Source organism: Ambystoma mexicanum, chromosome 2q (assembly GCF_040938575.1).
Source record: "Ambystoma mexicanum isolate Mex_15411 chromosome 2q, UKY_AmexF1_1, whole genome shotgun sequence".
NCBI classification, from domain to species: Eukaryota; Metazoa; Chordata; class Amphibia; order Caudata; family Ambystomatidae; genus Ambystoma; species Ambystoma mexicanum.
The window spans coordinates 215474018-215487321 of record NC_090924.1 but is presented as its reverse complement, the minus strand read 5'-3'; the positions used below and the strand labels follow the sequence as shown (position 1 = coordinate 215487321).

Sequence of the window (13304 nt, the reverse complement as noted above, 5' to 3'; positions counted from 1 at the left end):
TTGAGGTAAGCGCCTTAACCAATAGATGTTATTCATTCACAAACCCCGCTCCTGTCAGTACTAAGATGGCCAGTTTCTCTCACGGCTGCTTTCAACACTCAGAGGAAGTGGGAGGTGTCAAGTGGGAAGTGCCCCACATAGATGCTTTGGGAAATGTATCAGCTACTTTGTATATTGCAAGCGAGTTGCACTAGTTCCACCAGATGGTGAATATCGCTAAAATGTTGGTAAATGAGTTTCTTACTGGTAAAACTTTAATTGCTATTGTAGTTCTATGTTTGAGCTCATTATTAGGGCTAATTGGTACCAGGCGTACCTTTCATTGTAAAAGAGCCACTGATTAAAAATGTCAACCCAAACAACACTGTCTGCCACATTTTTGCAACTGTAAAGCGTGGATCCTAATTTGGAGCTTTCCGTTTTTTCTCATTATTTAATGCCCATTTCCTGTTTCTGTATTGTTACGTATATTTTTTTCTTTAGAAAAAGACTTTTGCACCTATGTTTATTTGCTCTTGTTCATCTTTGCTGCTAGGCTGTTGCTGCACTGAGAAAAATGTATATGGAATTCCCTCGACTGTACAACATGAGTATCGTCTGCTCCTTTGAACCGCAAGTTATTTATTTGGTAAGACATTTATTCTTGGTAAGGTAATGCATTTTTCTGACTAGATTGGTAAATGGAAGTTAATGTACACACATTTCACTCGTGCCTCTTATTCTCTAGTGTTACTCTTGTTGCATTGTTTTGACCTTGGTTTTTGGCCTGGGCACTGTACCTAGTATAGTCTCTGTGTGACAGATCTTTTTCCAAAAGTTGCAGGGTCCCTTGTTCACTGACTTATAAATCCAGTGTTTTGTTGCCCTGCACCCCTCTGCATCTCGGGCTGCCACTGTCATGATGCCTACCTCCAAGGAGCCAGGTCCGACCCAGCAACCCCAGAGGCAGGCATCATTTCCCCCAGGGAAGTGCCAGCGGGCCCAAGCTGGGGCCCTTTGGACACAGTCCTGGCGCCTTAGGCGCAAGGCTCATGTTGGACCCCTGTCCTGGCGCCTTAGGCGCCAGGCTCATAAAGCTAGACATGTGTTCAAGTGTTTTAAGGTGCACTTACCTGATGCAGACCATGCTGCTACATCCAGGCCCTCTTGAGGCCTGAATGGAACTACTTTACCTGTGGACCTACTTTCCCCTGGGTGTGGTCGGGAAAGGATACATACCTGATCGGTGGAAGGATACATACCTGGAACCTCTTCCAAAGCTATTTAAACCACGCCCGATCAGCAACTCACGCTTCACGTTGTTCTGCTCCTCGCAGCTGGACGCTCACCGTGTCAGCTCCTGCATCTGGACTTCAGCCACGCCTGTCAGCATCCTGGGTCACCTGCTAAGAGAGAATTGGAGAGAAAGAAGACCTTACCTGCTAAAGCTGCATCACGGAGACTTCACATCGACGATCCTGAAAGGGAAGACATAATTTTAAAAGCATTTCGCTCCGATCGCTGCAGCGCTGCATTTCACTCACCTTTCCTGGGCACCTCCATCTTCAGCAGCGATCATCCGGATCCGCAGCCACTTCCCAGAGCCTAGAGAGAAAAAGACAAGAACACAAGGTGAGAGAAGGAAGGAAATAGGAAAAGCTCAGTTTCCTTCTAAGACTTACCTGTTGGGTCATTCCCATTTCATTTCGGGTCCTGCCGCTTCCTGGCATTCCGGACCCCTGCCCCTATGGGGAAAAAAGACAAAGACATTGAATGAGCGAATGCAAAGACATTACCCGAACGCTCATCCAGAACTTACCTGTCATTTACTGGAACTGCACGTTTCACTTCGGGTCGGCGCCATATCTCCGGCATTCCGAACCCCGGCCCCTAAGGGGAAAAAGACATAAGCGTTAGCGCTTGCTGCAATAAGACAATGAACATTATTATTAAGCTTGAACTTTTGAACTTGCTACAGAACTCTTTCAGCGCCTTACCTGAATAGTCAAGCTTATTTGAACTCCCATCAAACCTCAATCCAGTGAAGTAACTGGGTTTCAACGCGCCCCTGCATCAGAAGCAGGATGGAGAACTCATCCTTCCAGACCCTAAGGTGAGCCTTCACGGGGAATCGAGGAAGGGTATCGTGGAGGGTTGGAAGGGAGTGGGAGGCTTGAGCATTATTCCGTCAGTAGGTAATACTCCCTTTTCACGCACAGGGGAATATTCCTGCGAGCCAGTGAGTCCATCTTCAGAGTCCTGCGCTTCACCATAGAAGAAGCATCAGCACTCGAAGCCAGACCTGCGCCTCCGTGGGAATCAGGTGAGCGTGACAGCCACTATACAGGCTCATACATTAGTTTAGGGTCGTAGCAGAACAGAGGTAAGTTTATTTGTCCTGGAAGACGAGTACTTCACATGTTCACCATATTGGACCCAATTGCAATAACCTGATCTGCCTTTGAAACCTGTTAATAGATCAATGTCAGGTTGAGGATATACCTTTTGCTCACCCAAACCTGCTACAAGGGACCCCACCAATGAGACTCAGACCAAATAAGTCAAGTCATCCATTTATTCAATTTAGGCTTTCGTCAAAGGGCATGACTCCCTGCACACCCAGAGGACTACGCAGGAGTGAGCTAAGCATTCAAAGTTCATACAGCTTATATACAATTTGGTTAGCATTGCATTTAATAGCTGGCACGTAGTCGAGACAAGAATCTGCGTAGTCATTGGCAGCTGGTTGCACGCCCTGTTTCACATCTTTGTTCGTGCAAAGGATTTCTTGCAAACTCATTTCTGTAGTTTAGCAGTTATATCTGCAGCTGCACACAGACCACACCTGCCTTATCTTCAGGCGGCCTAGTTCGGGGAATCGCTCGTGTGGTTTCATAATTGGTGCATATCTTCTGCGACAAACATGCCTCCCTGCAATGCTCTTCTTCTTGGAATAACAAGCGTCTTGACCACAAGCTATCAGCCCTTCCTCCGAAAGCTTCAAAGGTTTCGGAGAAGGGTTTATCTTGCTAAAAACATGAGCACCAACTGAAGCGACATGGCCGGCCCTCCCACTCATTATCTGCAAGGTGACCAAACTAACAATTAGCAAGAATCTTCTAGAATATTGAGTCATATGCCTACATAGCTGGAGTATCATCTCCTATCCTCTCATAGTCCATTCATTCTTCTACAATGGTCTGTCGTCTATGCAGTTGGTAGGATCACGTGAATAGTTTCTCAGAGCACTACTACTAGCAAGGCTTACCAACCTGCCCCTCAAAACATTCCTATGCCTTATTACCTGACTTGGCTGAAAAGGTTCCAGACAAGTTTTTCAAGTTGCAGTCTGTGCATGTACCCTATGCACAAGTATTACCAAAGTCATAATCAAAGTAACGCATGAAGCTCAATAGAAATAAAACAACTGGTAATAGAAAACATCTCTCATTGGCAGAATGGCATTTCATAATGGCTAAGGAATATTTTTGTTCTGACAATACACCCACCTTGTTAATCAAGAGTTCCTTCCAAGCTCTCCTGTGCCTGGACCCCAATCTCCCATGATATTGACGTATGTCTCATTTTGTGCCAGCGTTTCAGCCCAACCTGCTACCTCACATTTTTCTGTGGCTGCTCAACCTTCTGTCTCCCTGCAGCAACTGGTTTGGTACCCGTCTTGTATCAAGGCTTATGGTACATATGCTGTGTCTGCTCTCAGCCTTAAGCTGGGGTGAACCAGTCTTTCATCATCCAGTACTTCACACATTAATTCTTACAAGTCCTCCTCCAGCACCGTCTTCTTTCATTCACCTATCTGCCTGGATTTAGAGTCCACCTTCCCTGTAGCACTATATCTGCACAGGTCACCTGGCCACCCTCTGTTCTCTGGCCCAGGTCCCCTCCCCTCCAGTTGCAACCTGCACCGCCCCCCTGGCAACCCTTGCACTCTGGGGCTGGTTCTGTATCCCTACAGCCCCCTACCAGCACTTGACACCTGATGTCTGCACTTACCCTTGTACCTGCCACCAGCTGGCCGCACTTCTTATTTATTGTTACTATTTATGGTTTCTATTTATTACTGTTATCATATGTACTGCACTTCCCCTCCCACTCGCATGTTTCCCCTTGCCCACCTCCCCTGCACTTGCGCGATCTCAATGTCACCTGGCCTAGTAAGATTGTTGTCTCCGTCTTCCCTCTGTTCCCCTCCCTTGCCTCGTGGTGCCTTGAAACACTTGTGTATAGATGCGTTATAAATGCCATATCACATCCCGGTGAGGCTATGTAAGACAGAGGCTCCCAAGATGTCCTTGCAAAATCTGCTTCACCAAACTTTCCTGACCACTCCTATGTTACATGCCATTCAAATAATATGTGCCCTGAGACGCCGTCCCTTCAACTGATAACTTGCAAACCTGCCCTCGGTTCCTCACACTAGACTGAAACCTGCACTATTCTGTCGTTACTCTGGGCCTTAACTGGACTTTATTTTCTCTGAAAGCCGTAGTTCCCAACAGACCGGTTGCTGGTCACCTGAACACACAAAACCTTTTTCACTACAGCTACCAGAATCCTTTGAGTCTAATTAGACACACCTGCTTAACAGCCTCCCTGATGATTATTTGAGATAAGAAAGCGCTAGGAGGAGAACAACTATAGACCACAGAGCTGCAGCCGAGGGATCTAACCCTGTTAATACTGAGTACCTGATTTGCAGCAGAAGGGATCTAACCCTGTGAATATTTGTCCATTTTGGGATGTGACCCAGCTACTTATTTTGTGCAACAGGTTTAATTGACCAGGACCGTGAGTGCGCGCCTCACCCACCTTCTTTTTTGTTCTTATTGAAAGTTGCCCACTTGATTCACCATGTTCTCGTCTCTTTGGCCTCAGCCAGAGCTAGTGCTGTACCTCTGGTGTCCCGCTCCCTCTTTCTTCATAACACACGTGCACTCCATATCTCTTTCTCTACCAACTGTGATCTGGCCAGTAATTTGAGGGCTCATTGTTTTCCTCTTAGAAAAAACTGTACACATATTTGGAGGTCAAAGAGCTACTTTTTGAGGTTAAATGCACACGATTTTACAATAGTTTGAATGGACCATGGCCTACCTTCAGAATGCATAATGCAGTGCCCTCCATAGCCATTCAATTAGCTTGCTGCCCACATATTGCATACTCCTTTCCAGAATGCAGGGCCCCCTCTCCCTTACTCCTTGGCTGATGTGTGGTCCTTGGTGCTCCCTTCCTCTTACATTCTCCCCTTGATTTGTTTCCTGCTCTGTGCTATTGAGGTACATGGGGTTATAATGGCATCTTGCTGAACTTTGCAGTCGCTGAACATTCCCTGCCTTCCACACCCCTCTTTCCGCCTCCACCCCCACCCCCAAACCCACTCCACCCTGGCTCATAATTGAGTGTGAGGGCGTGCACAGATGTCTAGGACATGTCTGGTATGGTTATATGTCCTCTAACAGAGGGGTGATGAAAGTCCAAGTGTGATGCACCTTGGCATCACACTGAACACTGGTCCTCCTCCCAACTATACAGTCTGTTAATCTGTTCATTATTGTATTTTCATTTTAACCATAACTGTTCAGAATATTCATGTGGTCCAGTTGGATCCCTGATCGCATTTCAAGCACTGATTCAGCCCACCCATTCTTGCGAGGAGCAGGACACATTTTAAAAAGAGATACTTATAGAAACCATGGCAAATTAAGTTCTACTTCCACCACTTCAGGAGGTAAGCTACCCAGCGCTACCTCTGAAAAATGATTGCAATTTCTCCTCTGTTTACTGCACTGGTAGGAGGTAGTATACGTGTGACAGCTTACCTCTAAATCCTGCAAAGTTCTTATGCCTGAATCTTCAAGACCTGCTCAAAAGGGGTGCTGGAGAAAGACTTTCTAAAGCAGCCAAAGGGAGGTGTGTCCTGAAGCTATTTTCACTTTCAAAGGAAGCCTCCATCTCCAGTTGTTCACGTTCTAGATCTGATGTATGTTAACAAATGTATAAAGGAAAAGGTCAGGTTGTTGGGATAAGAGTGATGCTTGAATCCTGCAGAGGATTCTTCACGATGAAATGAGTAGCAGAAAAGGTGGAAGGTGAAGTGACCATTCCTCAAAGTACATGATCTTGGCCTAAAAAGGTGCACAGAGAGGTGAGACCGCTGCAAGATGGTGAAGAGCAGTGTTTTGGCAGTGACGGGACAGTGGTTTTGTGGGTGGGGGATGTGATGGCCCCTTGTGGTATGAACTTGTGTGGAAAAACCATCTGGCAAGGGTGTAGAAACATCTGATCTTTAATAAAATGATGCAGGTCATTCTGTCTCAGAGAGGGCAGTCTGCTAGCCAGACCCCCCATTTTTAAAACACTCCAGGCCAAAAGCATAATGATGGATGTGCCCTGCCACCCCAGCCTCCTGATCTGCAACACCTGCTCTCCAGTGTCACAGAGCAGGTTTAATGGTCACAGGTTCCCTATTGGCAGTTGTCATCAAAGACACCCCAGAGGTTGCATTTTAAACCTGTAGCTGTGTTTCAAAACTACACAATTATGAGGAATTAATCCTGGTAGCAGTTTAATCTTTAAAAATAAGCGGTGGTTGGTAGTTCACATAATTATTAAAGCCAAATCTGATCTGTATCGTACACGTGTCAACACTGCAAGTACAGGCCAGCCATTGACAGTCTGCGTATGTTCCCCCGTACACTAGCTATTTCCCCTGACCCCACCATGAAATGGCTGCCGGGTGCTGCCTCTTTTGATCCTTTGGGAGGTTTGGTAACACTCCCCAGTAGGACAGCCCCTCAGCAGGAGCTGACTTGCAGAAAGTGAAATCAAAGGGCACACCCTAAACAAAAGGACTAGGCTCACACCAGGGTGTTGCATACCAAATGGCCTTTGATGCTATGGATCTGAGAAGGGCCTAGTATAGCAGAGGGAGCTCAGCTCAGTTGGGGGAAGGATTGCATCATCTTGTTTCTCTCTTTGCCCCTTTCCTTCCTGTCTCCTCCACTTCCTTTAGCACAAAGCACTTTGGGGATGATGCAGAAGGCAAGGGCCACTTGCTGCAAGGACATGGATTGGGCCCTTTAAAAGTAGGTGTGCTTTTGCCCAATCCCTTTATGAACCTTTGCATGTAAAAGAAGGGGTTATCCCACCACTTCTTTGATTTACTTCTGGATCATGCGGGCCGCAAGAAAAATGTAATTGTGTAGCTCTTTTGGGAAAGTTGAGGATCCACGTTTTTTACTTTCAAACTGCTTCAAGCCATCTTCGAACCCCGTTTGACACCCTTTTGAACCAAAAGGACCCGGGGGGTGCGGCTATTGGGACTCTCTCGAAACTTTGAACCGTTGCTGTGGCACCATCAAACTAGCTTGGCACCACATTGTACTAAGCCGACCCCGTGAACTGTTTGGTTCAAACCAGCTACTCATCGCCAGACCTCGACTCGAACTACTGGAAGCATTGCATCACGCATTGACCCGAACCAGTTATTACCAATGTCTCAAACCAGCTCGACGACATATCACTGCCTTATCAGTCTTCAAACCGACCCTAGTGAGCCCTTTGTTCTGCCTTTAAGCTACCACTTCAAACCGACTCACCACCCACATGACCTACATGACTCTCTTCATCCAAACCTGGTTTTACCCGCTTGCACAATAATAAACCTGGTTCGACACCTTTGAACAGCCAGGCATTGTTTGAAGGCCCCAGACCCCCTAATCAATTTTAATAATTCGTTCATCTGCTGATAAGTTTTCATTATTATGTGATTTATTATTAATGTTTGTACTTGGATCTTTTTAAACTAAATAAAGTTAATTGACTATTAGTGCAAGCAAAAGGCAAATAATCTGTTGCCTGATAGTTACACTTTGAGGTTCTTTTCTTGAGTGGTGTACATTCTTACTAGGCTTAATGCATTACATTGTTGAAAGCTTTTGACCAAGTTCCTTTTCCTCAAGGGTATGTTATCCCAGAGTAGTGCTCAATAGGACATATTGTTTCCTATGCGGTTTCTTTTCCTTGAATACTATATTGGGTAATGACCTTCATGGCTGTTTCATAAGGAGACACTGAAAAAACACACAAAAACAAACTGTTCATATCCTACTTGATGGAACATCTCTAGCCACATTGCAAAAATCAATTTTAGTTTCTCAAATGCAGATGTTGCCAGCAAAATGTTGGAAGTTTTTTTTGACAAATAACATATTAAGAAAAACATTCCAACAGAATTTCAGGAAAACAATGTATACTAAGTTTATCTACACTATCATTTTGCTAAAACAAGGGAGACCCTTTCTATGGTTCTGTGTTCATTCTTGGCCCGTTTTTTTTCCCACAGCACTTTTTGCCAAAAAAACTGTTTATTTTGGGGAGGGGGTCCCCAAACCCCCATCATTTATTCCCTATACACCACCCCAGCTTACTCCTTATATGCCCCCCCAAATATTTAGATGTTTTTTTCGGCAATAAGTGCTGTGAAAAAAAGGGCGATGAATGAACGTCGTGCCCTTTCTATCACTCAACAGTTCCTTTATCCCATCCAACCACAACATTTTAAAAAGCCACTGAAATATATAATTTCACGTTTATTTTAAAGACTAATTGTTTTCCATTATATAACTAGGTGTATCTATAATCACTCAAACCAAAAGCATCTCAGTGGGGAAAAAACATGCAGAAAGTAGAACTACATGAAATGCGCTCTATAACATGGTCACTCAAGGAAATTATACTCCAGAAAATAGGTTTCCCAAGGGCAAAAAAACAGACCACTGGACACATTTCAAATGGCTAAAGTTAAGTACAGAATCCTGCTAAATACCAGGGCATTTAAACAGTGAATTGGTCTCTTTTGATCGAGGGATTCTCCAGTAATAGCCCATTCCAAATTCATAGTCCCTCTTTGTTAATTGGTGTTTTATATTGTTTTATATGTAAATTAAGTCTCTGTAAAACTCCTATAGTTAAAGGGGTTGTGAAGCACCGGGCTGGCAGGAGAGGTGAATGTGATGGGACAGTGGTCCCTGATGACATCACACACACCTCTTTCACAGCTGTGCAATATATCTGATTTGAGTTCTTAAAATGTCAGCATCTTTCTAATGGATACATTCCTCTTATTTGAACTCCCCAGGTGCCATTGTGCCAGAAGATTTTTGTTCAGCTTTTAGTGTTAGCGTGCGCCGTTGGCAAACTATACTCAATAGGGGAGTGAATGTAATAGTTGCAACCCAAACAGTAGTACTGGAACAGTCCAAAATAAAGTTATGTCCAAGGGTCTATATAAATATATACTTTAAACGCACCAACATACAATGAACAGTACTAGAAAACACTAAAACAAACCCACCCGTGTAAAGACTGAGACCTGCAGAATGTAAAGATGCAAACACTCTGCATACTTAGCAGGGAGGAAAAAGGCAATAAGACACCATAATGTTAAAAGGATGTGCTTCTTGAACTGCAAAAAGGGGGCACAAGAAGACGCAGAAACAGTGATTCACAGCATTTGTAGAAGTGTCAAAGGCAGCACGTTGGTTAGAATGAGTTTGATCGCTGTTGACTAAGTTGTATGCGGTTGGACACTGTCAAAATAAAAGACCAGCGGCTTGGCCCCAGTTGCTCTGAATCCTAATCCAGGGATTTAGAGGCAAGATGAGTCCTTTTTTCCTTAATCCAGGGGAGGGTGACTTACACCTGAAGGAGTCCTTAGCCCCCATTGAGGTCCTCGGGCCAGTGTAGCTGGCAGAGAGTTAGGGCTTACTCCAGCAGCAGTTCACCAGCAATGTGCCCTGAGAATGGGTAGGGAGGGAGCACAGTTGCCTCTGCCTTAGAGCACTCCCATTTTTACTTCTTTGACAGAGGGCTCTGGAAAAGTCAACTCTTCCGAAAGATGTCCAAATTAATTATTGCAGTCCAGGAATCAAAGGAGTGGGAGGACCCCCTCTTTCATAGGCAAAAGCCCACAGCATATTGGACAAAACAAGTCTCTTTTAGGGGTCCAGTACCTGCCCTTGTGACGACTGTCTTTTCCTTATAACATCACATCATACCCAAAGTGCTTTGTGCAGCAGGAAGTGTAGGAGACGGGAAGGAAAGGGATGTCCTAAGAAAATTAATACAGTGGTACCCTTCCCCCTAAGTCTGCAGAGCTGCCTCTGACTACACTAACTGTGCCCCCTTTGTTTGCCCAGAGCATCAAAGGCACTTTGGTATGCAAGACCCTTTGTTTAGGTTGTGCCCTTAGATAGATGTTTTTCAGGACAGCTCCTGTGGAGGGGCTAGCCTGCTGCAGAGCGGTGTTACCAGACCTCACAAAATATCAGGAGAGGCATAATGTTCCAGTCTCTTGTCCTGCTGGCTGGCAGAGACCGACTGCTTGACTAGAATACACACAACACTTCCACAGCCAACCTGGGCTCAGTGTTGTCATGTGTATGATTCAAATCAGAGGTAGTTCAAATAATTGTGATTTAACAGCAACTTTACCTGCAATTCAGGTATGTTTTGTGTACAGCTCAAACTGTCACCAGGATGGTAATTCCTCAGAATTATGTTGTTTTGGAACAAAGGTGCAAAGTTTAAATGCAGTATATGCGCTGCAGTGATTTGGCCATCTTATCAGCTGTAAAAATGGTGGCTGTGATAGCTGAATATGCTTTGTGCCGCTGGAGAGCAAGTGCTGCAGATCAGGATACTGATGCAGCAAGGCCCATGTCACTATGCTTTTGGATTGGAGTTTCCAGGAAAAAGGGGTCTGGTTAACAGACCTCCCTTTCTGATATGGAATCACCTATATAGTTTTATATTTGAAAATGATCAAGAAAAACCAGTGCTCCTACACCCTTGTCAGATGGCAATTTCTAAGTCGTTCTCAGAGGATGACTGGCATTGTTGACAGTGCTGACATTGAGAGCCTGCTGCTCTACCACAGGAAAAGCGCTGACCTATCTAATATTTACCCTTGCTCGCTCAAGGGATTTGTCCTGAGGATGAGGCAGAGACTGCTAGCACTGTTGACTCTGCTCTGGCACCACATACTCCTGCCAGTTCCTCAGCCCCGTCTACTGGATTCAGTGACATTTGGTTGTTTGTCGTGCACACAGGAGCTATTGCGTTTTCTTCTGATATATAGACTAATCTCCTTGTCGACTCTACATACCTTGGTGTCGGAGATCCAGATGATGATTCCTCTGACTCCGGTACCTGTGGTTCCCACGAGGTCCCCTATCTGCCTCCAACGAAGAAAAGGAAGCGTCACCCGATGCCCCAGTTTCAACCTCCGTGAATTGCCTTTGGATGCACCAGACAGGGTGTCCCCACGGGATTAAGTGGGATCGTACCACTCCATGATCGCCAGTGCCTCAGAGCTTTTCCAGCTGGCGCCCGAGGAAACCAAGAAGGACTTCTTGTATCAAAGGCGCAAAGCCAAGAGGAAAACTATCATGGCAGTGCCTTTTCTGGACGATATTTGGGAGGAAGGCCTGGCCCTCATGAAGAACCCTTGCATGGCACCAGCCTAGTGGGATAGGCTGGAGAAGAAGTATAGGGTGCCGGACTCAGCAGCAAAGTGCCCAAGTTCCCAACCTTCACCGCAGTCAGTGGTATCGGCGGCCGCAAAGAGACAGTCGACCAACCCATCCTCATTATCTTCGGTCCCTCTGGACAGCAAGGGGAAAAGGATGGACCGCGTGGGAAAGAAGGTGATTTACTCGCGGCGTCCACTATCAAAGTGGCCAACGCGCTGGCGATCCTGGCCAGGTACGACAGGGAGCTGTGGTACAAGCCTGTGCCGATTCTTGGAGTTTCCAAGTAGATGGAGGCAATCCTTCTCTTCCAAAACGGGTAAGTGGTGTCGGATCACACCATCACAGTGGCGTTGGACATCGCTGACACATGGTTCCGGCAGATGGGGAACTGTCTGCTTTCGTTGCCAAGGTTGGATGAAAGCTCCTAACTTCCACCAGGGGTCCAAGCGAAGGTGCTGGACATGCCCTTCGACGAAGAGAATTTGTTTGGGAAGGTTGTTGACAAGTCCTTCCAGGCCATCAAAACGGACACAGAGACAGCCCATTCCCTGTGTACTCTCCAGCAGCACCGCTCTTCTTTTTGCTCCTCTAGGGGAAAGTCGAGCAGGTCTTCAAAAGGTTTCTCCATGTCGTACCAACAGCCTTCCATATCTTCAATGCAGGAAGCCTACAGGGGCGGTTCCCAGGCCTACGGTGGTGGAGGACAGCGTTGCCGTCGCCCGCAAGGCAGAACACCAGTGCCGAAGCAAGCCTGAACCAATCGGGCCGCCGGTCCCTCTCCCGTGCACCCCAGTGGGAAGCCGGCTGACTATTTTCGTCAGCGTGTGGAGGAAGATCACCACCGACAGATGTGTGCTGGATGCTCTCACCCAAGGACACGCCCTGGAATTTCAGCACAGGTGTCCGCGGATCTCACCAATTACCTGGTAGGAGCAGCACTTCTCTTGGCTACTGGAAGAGGTACGGGCAATGCTGCGAAAAGGGGCAATGGAGCTAGTTCCCCAACAGCTCCGGGGTTCGGGCGTCTATTCCAGATACTTTCTGGTCAGAAAGAAGACTGGGGGCTGGAGGCCCATCCTAGACCTCCGACATCTCAACAAATACCTAAAGTCCCAAAAGTTCAGATGGTCCTGTTGCAACACGTGCTCAGCCAACTGGAAAAAGGAGACTTCTTGAAGTCGTTGGAACTGGAGGACGGCTTTTTCCACCTCCCCATTCACAAAAAACATCAAAGTTTCTACGTTTTGTAGTGCAGGGACAGCACTACCAGTTCCAGGCTCTTTCTTTCGGCTTGAAGTCCGCCCCCAGGGTGTTCACGAAAATGCCTGGCACCAGTGGCAGCCCACCTGCGTCTACAGGGCTTACACGTATACCCGTACCTGGACGACTGGCTGATTTGCGCCCGCTCAAGGGAGCTGGCTGACGGGCACACAGACACGACTGTCTGGTTACTGGTTACGTCAACTTTCCAAAGTCCTGCTTTACGTACTGTTCCTAGGCACCAGGCTCAATACGTTATCTTGCCTGGCGTCGCCCTCGGAGTAGAGGATAGCCATTCAAGGAAAGGTGCAACGGTTGTCGACGAAGACGGCCACAGTGTGGGCCATCAAGTAGTTTCTCTGCATGATGTTGTCCTGTATATACCTCTTCCGGCTCTGCAGGTTGCAAACGCGACCCCTACAGGAATTCCTGGATGCTTACTGGATACAGGTTTCCCTGTATCCCGTATCTTGTTTCACAGACACGATCTCTCAACGACGAGTTCCACCG

At 46.5% G+C, this 13304-nt stretch overlaps 1 protein-coding gene across 2 annotated transcripts in view; it reads left to right on the top strand.

Moving 5' to 3' along the window:
• The window catches only part of GDE1 (glycerophosphodiester phosphodiesterase 1), a 229633-nt gene that overhangs the window by 160845 nt on the left and 55484 nt on the right, over nucleotides 1-13304 (top strand). For both annotated transcript variants that reach the window (XR_011303205.1, XM_069647147.1), the window contains exon 4: nucleotides 536-628. Coding sequence is in view for 1 of the 2 variants with exons in the window: in XM_069647147.1 (XP_069503248.1) it covers nucleotides 536-628 (93 nt within the window). In the remaining variant the exon portion in view is untranslated. The remainder of the gene's footprint in view (nucleotides 1-535; nucleotides 629-13304) is intronic.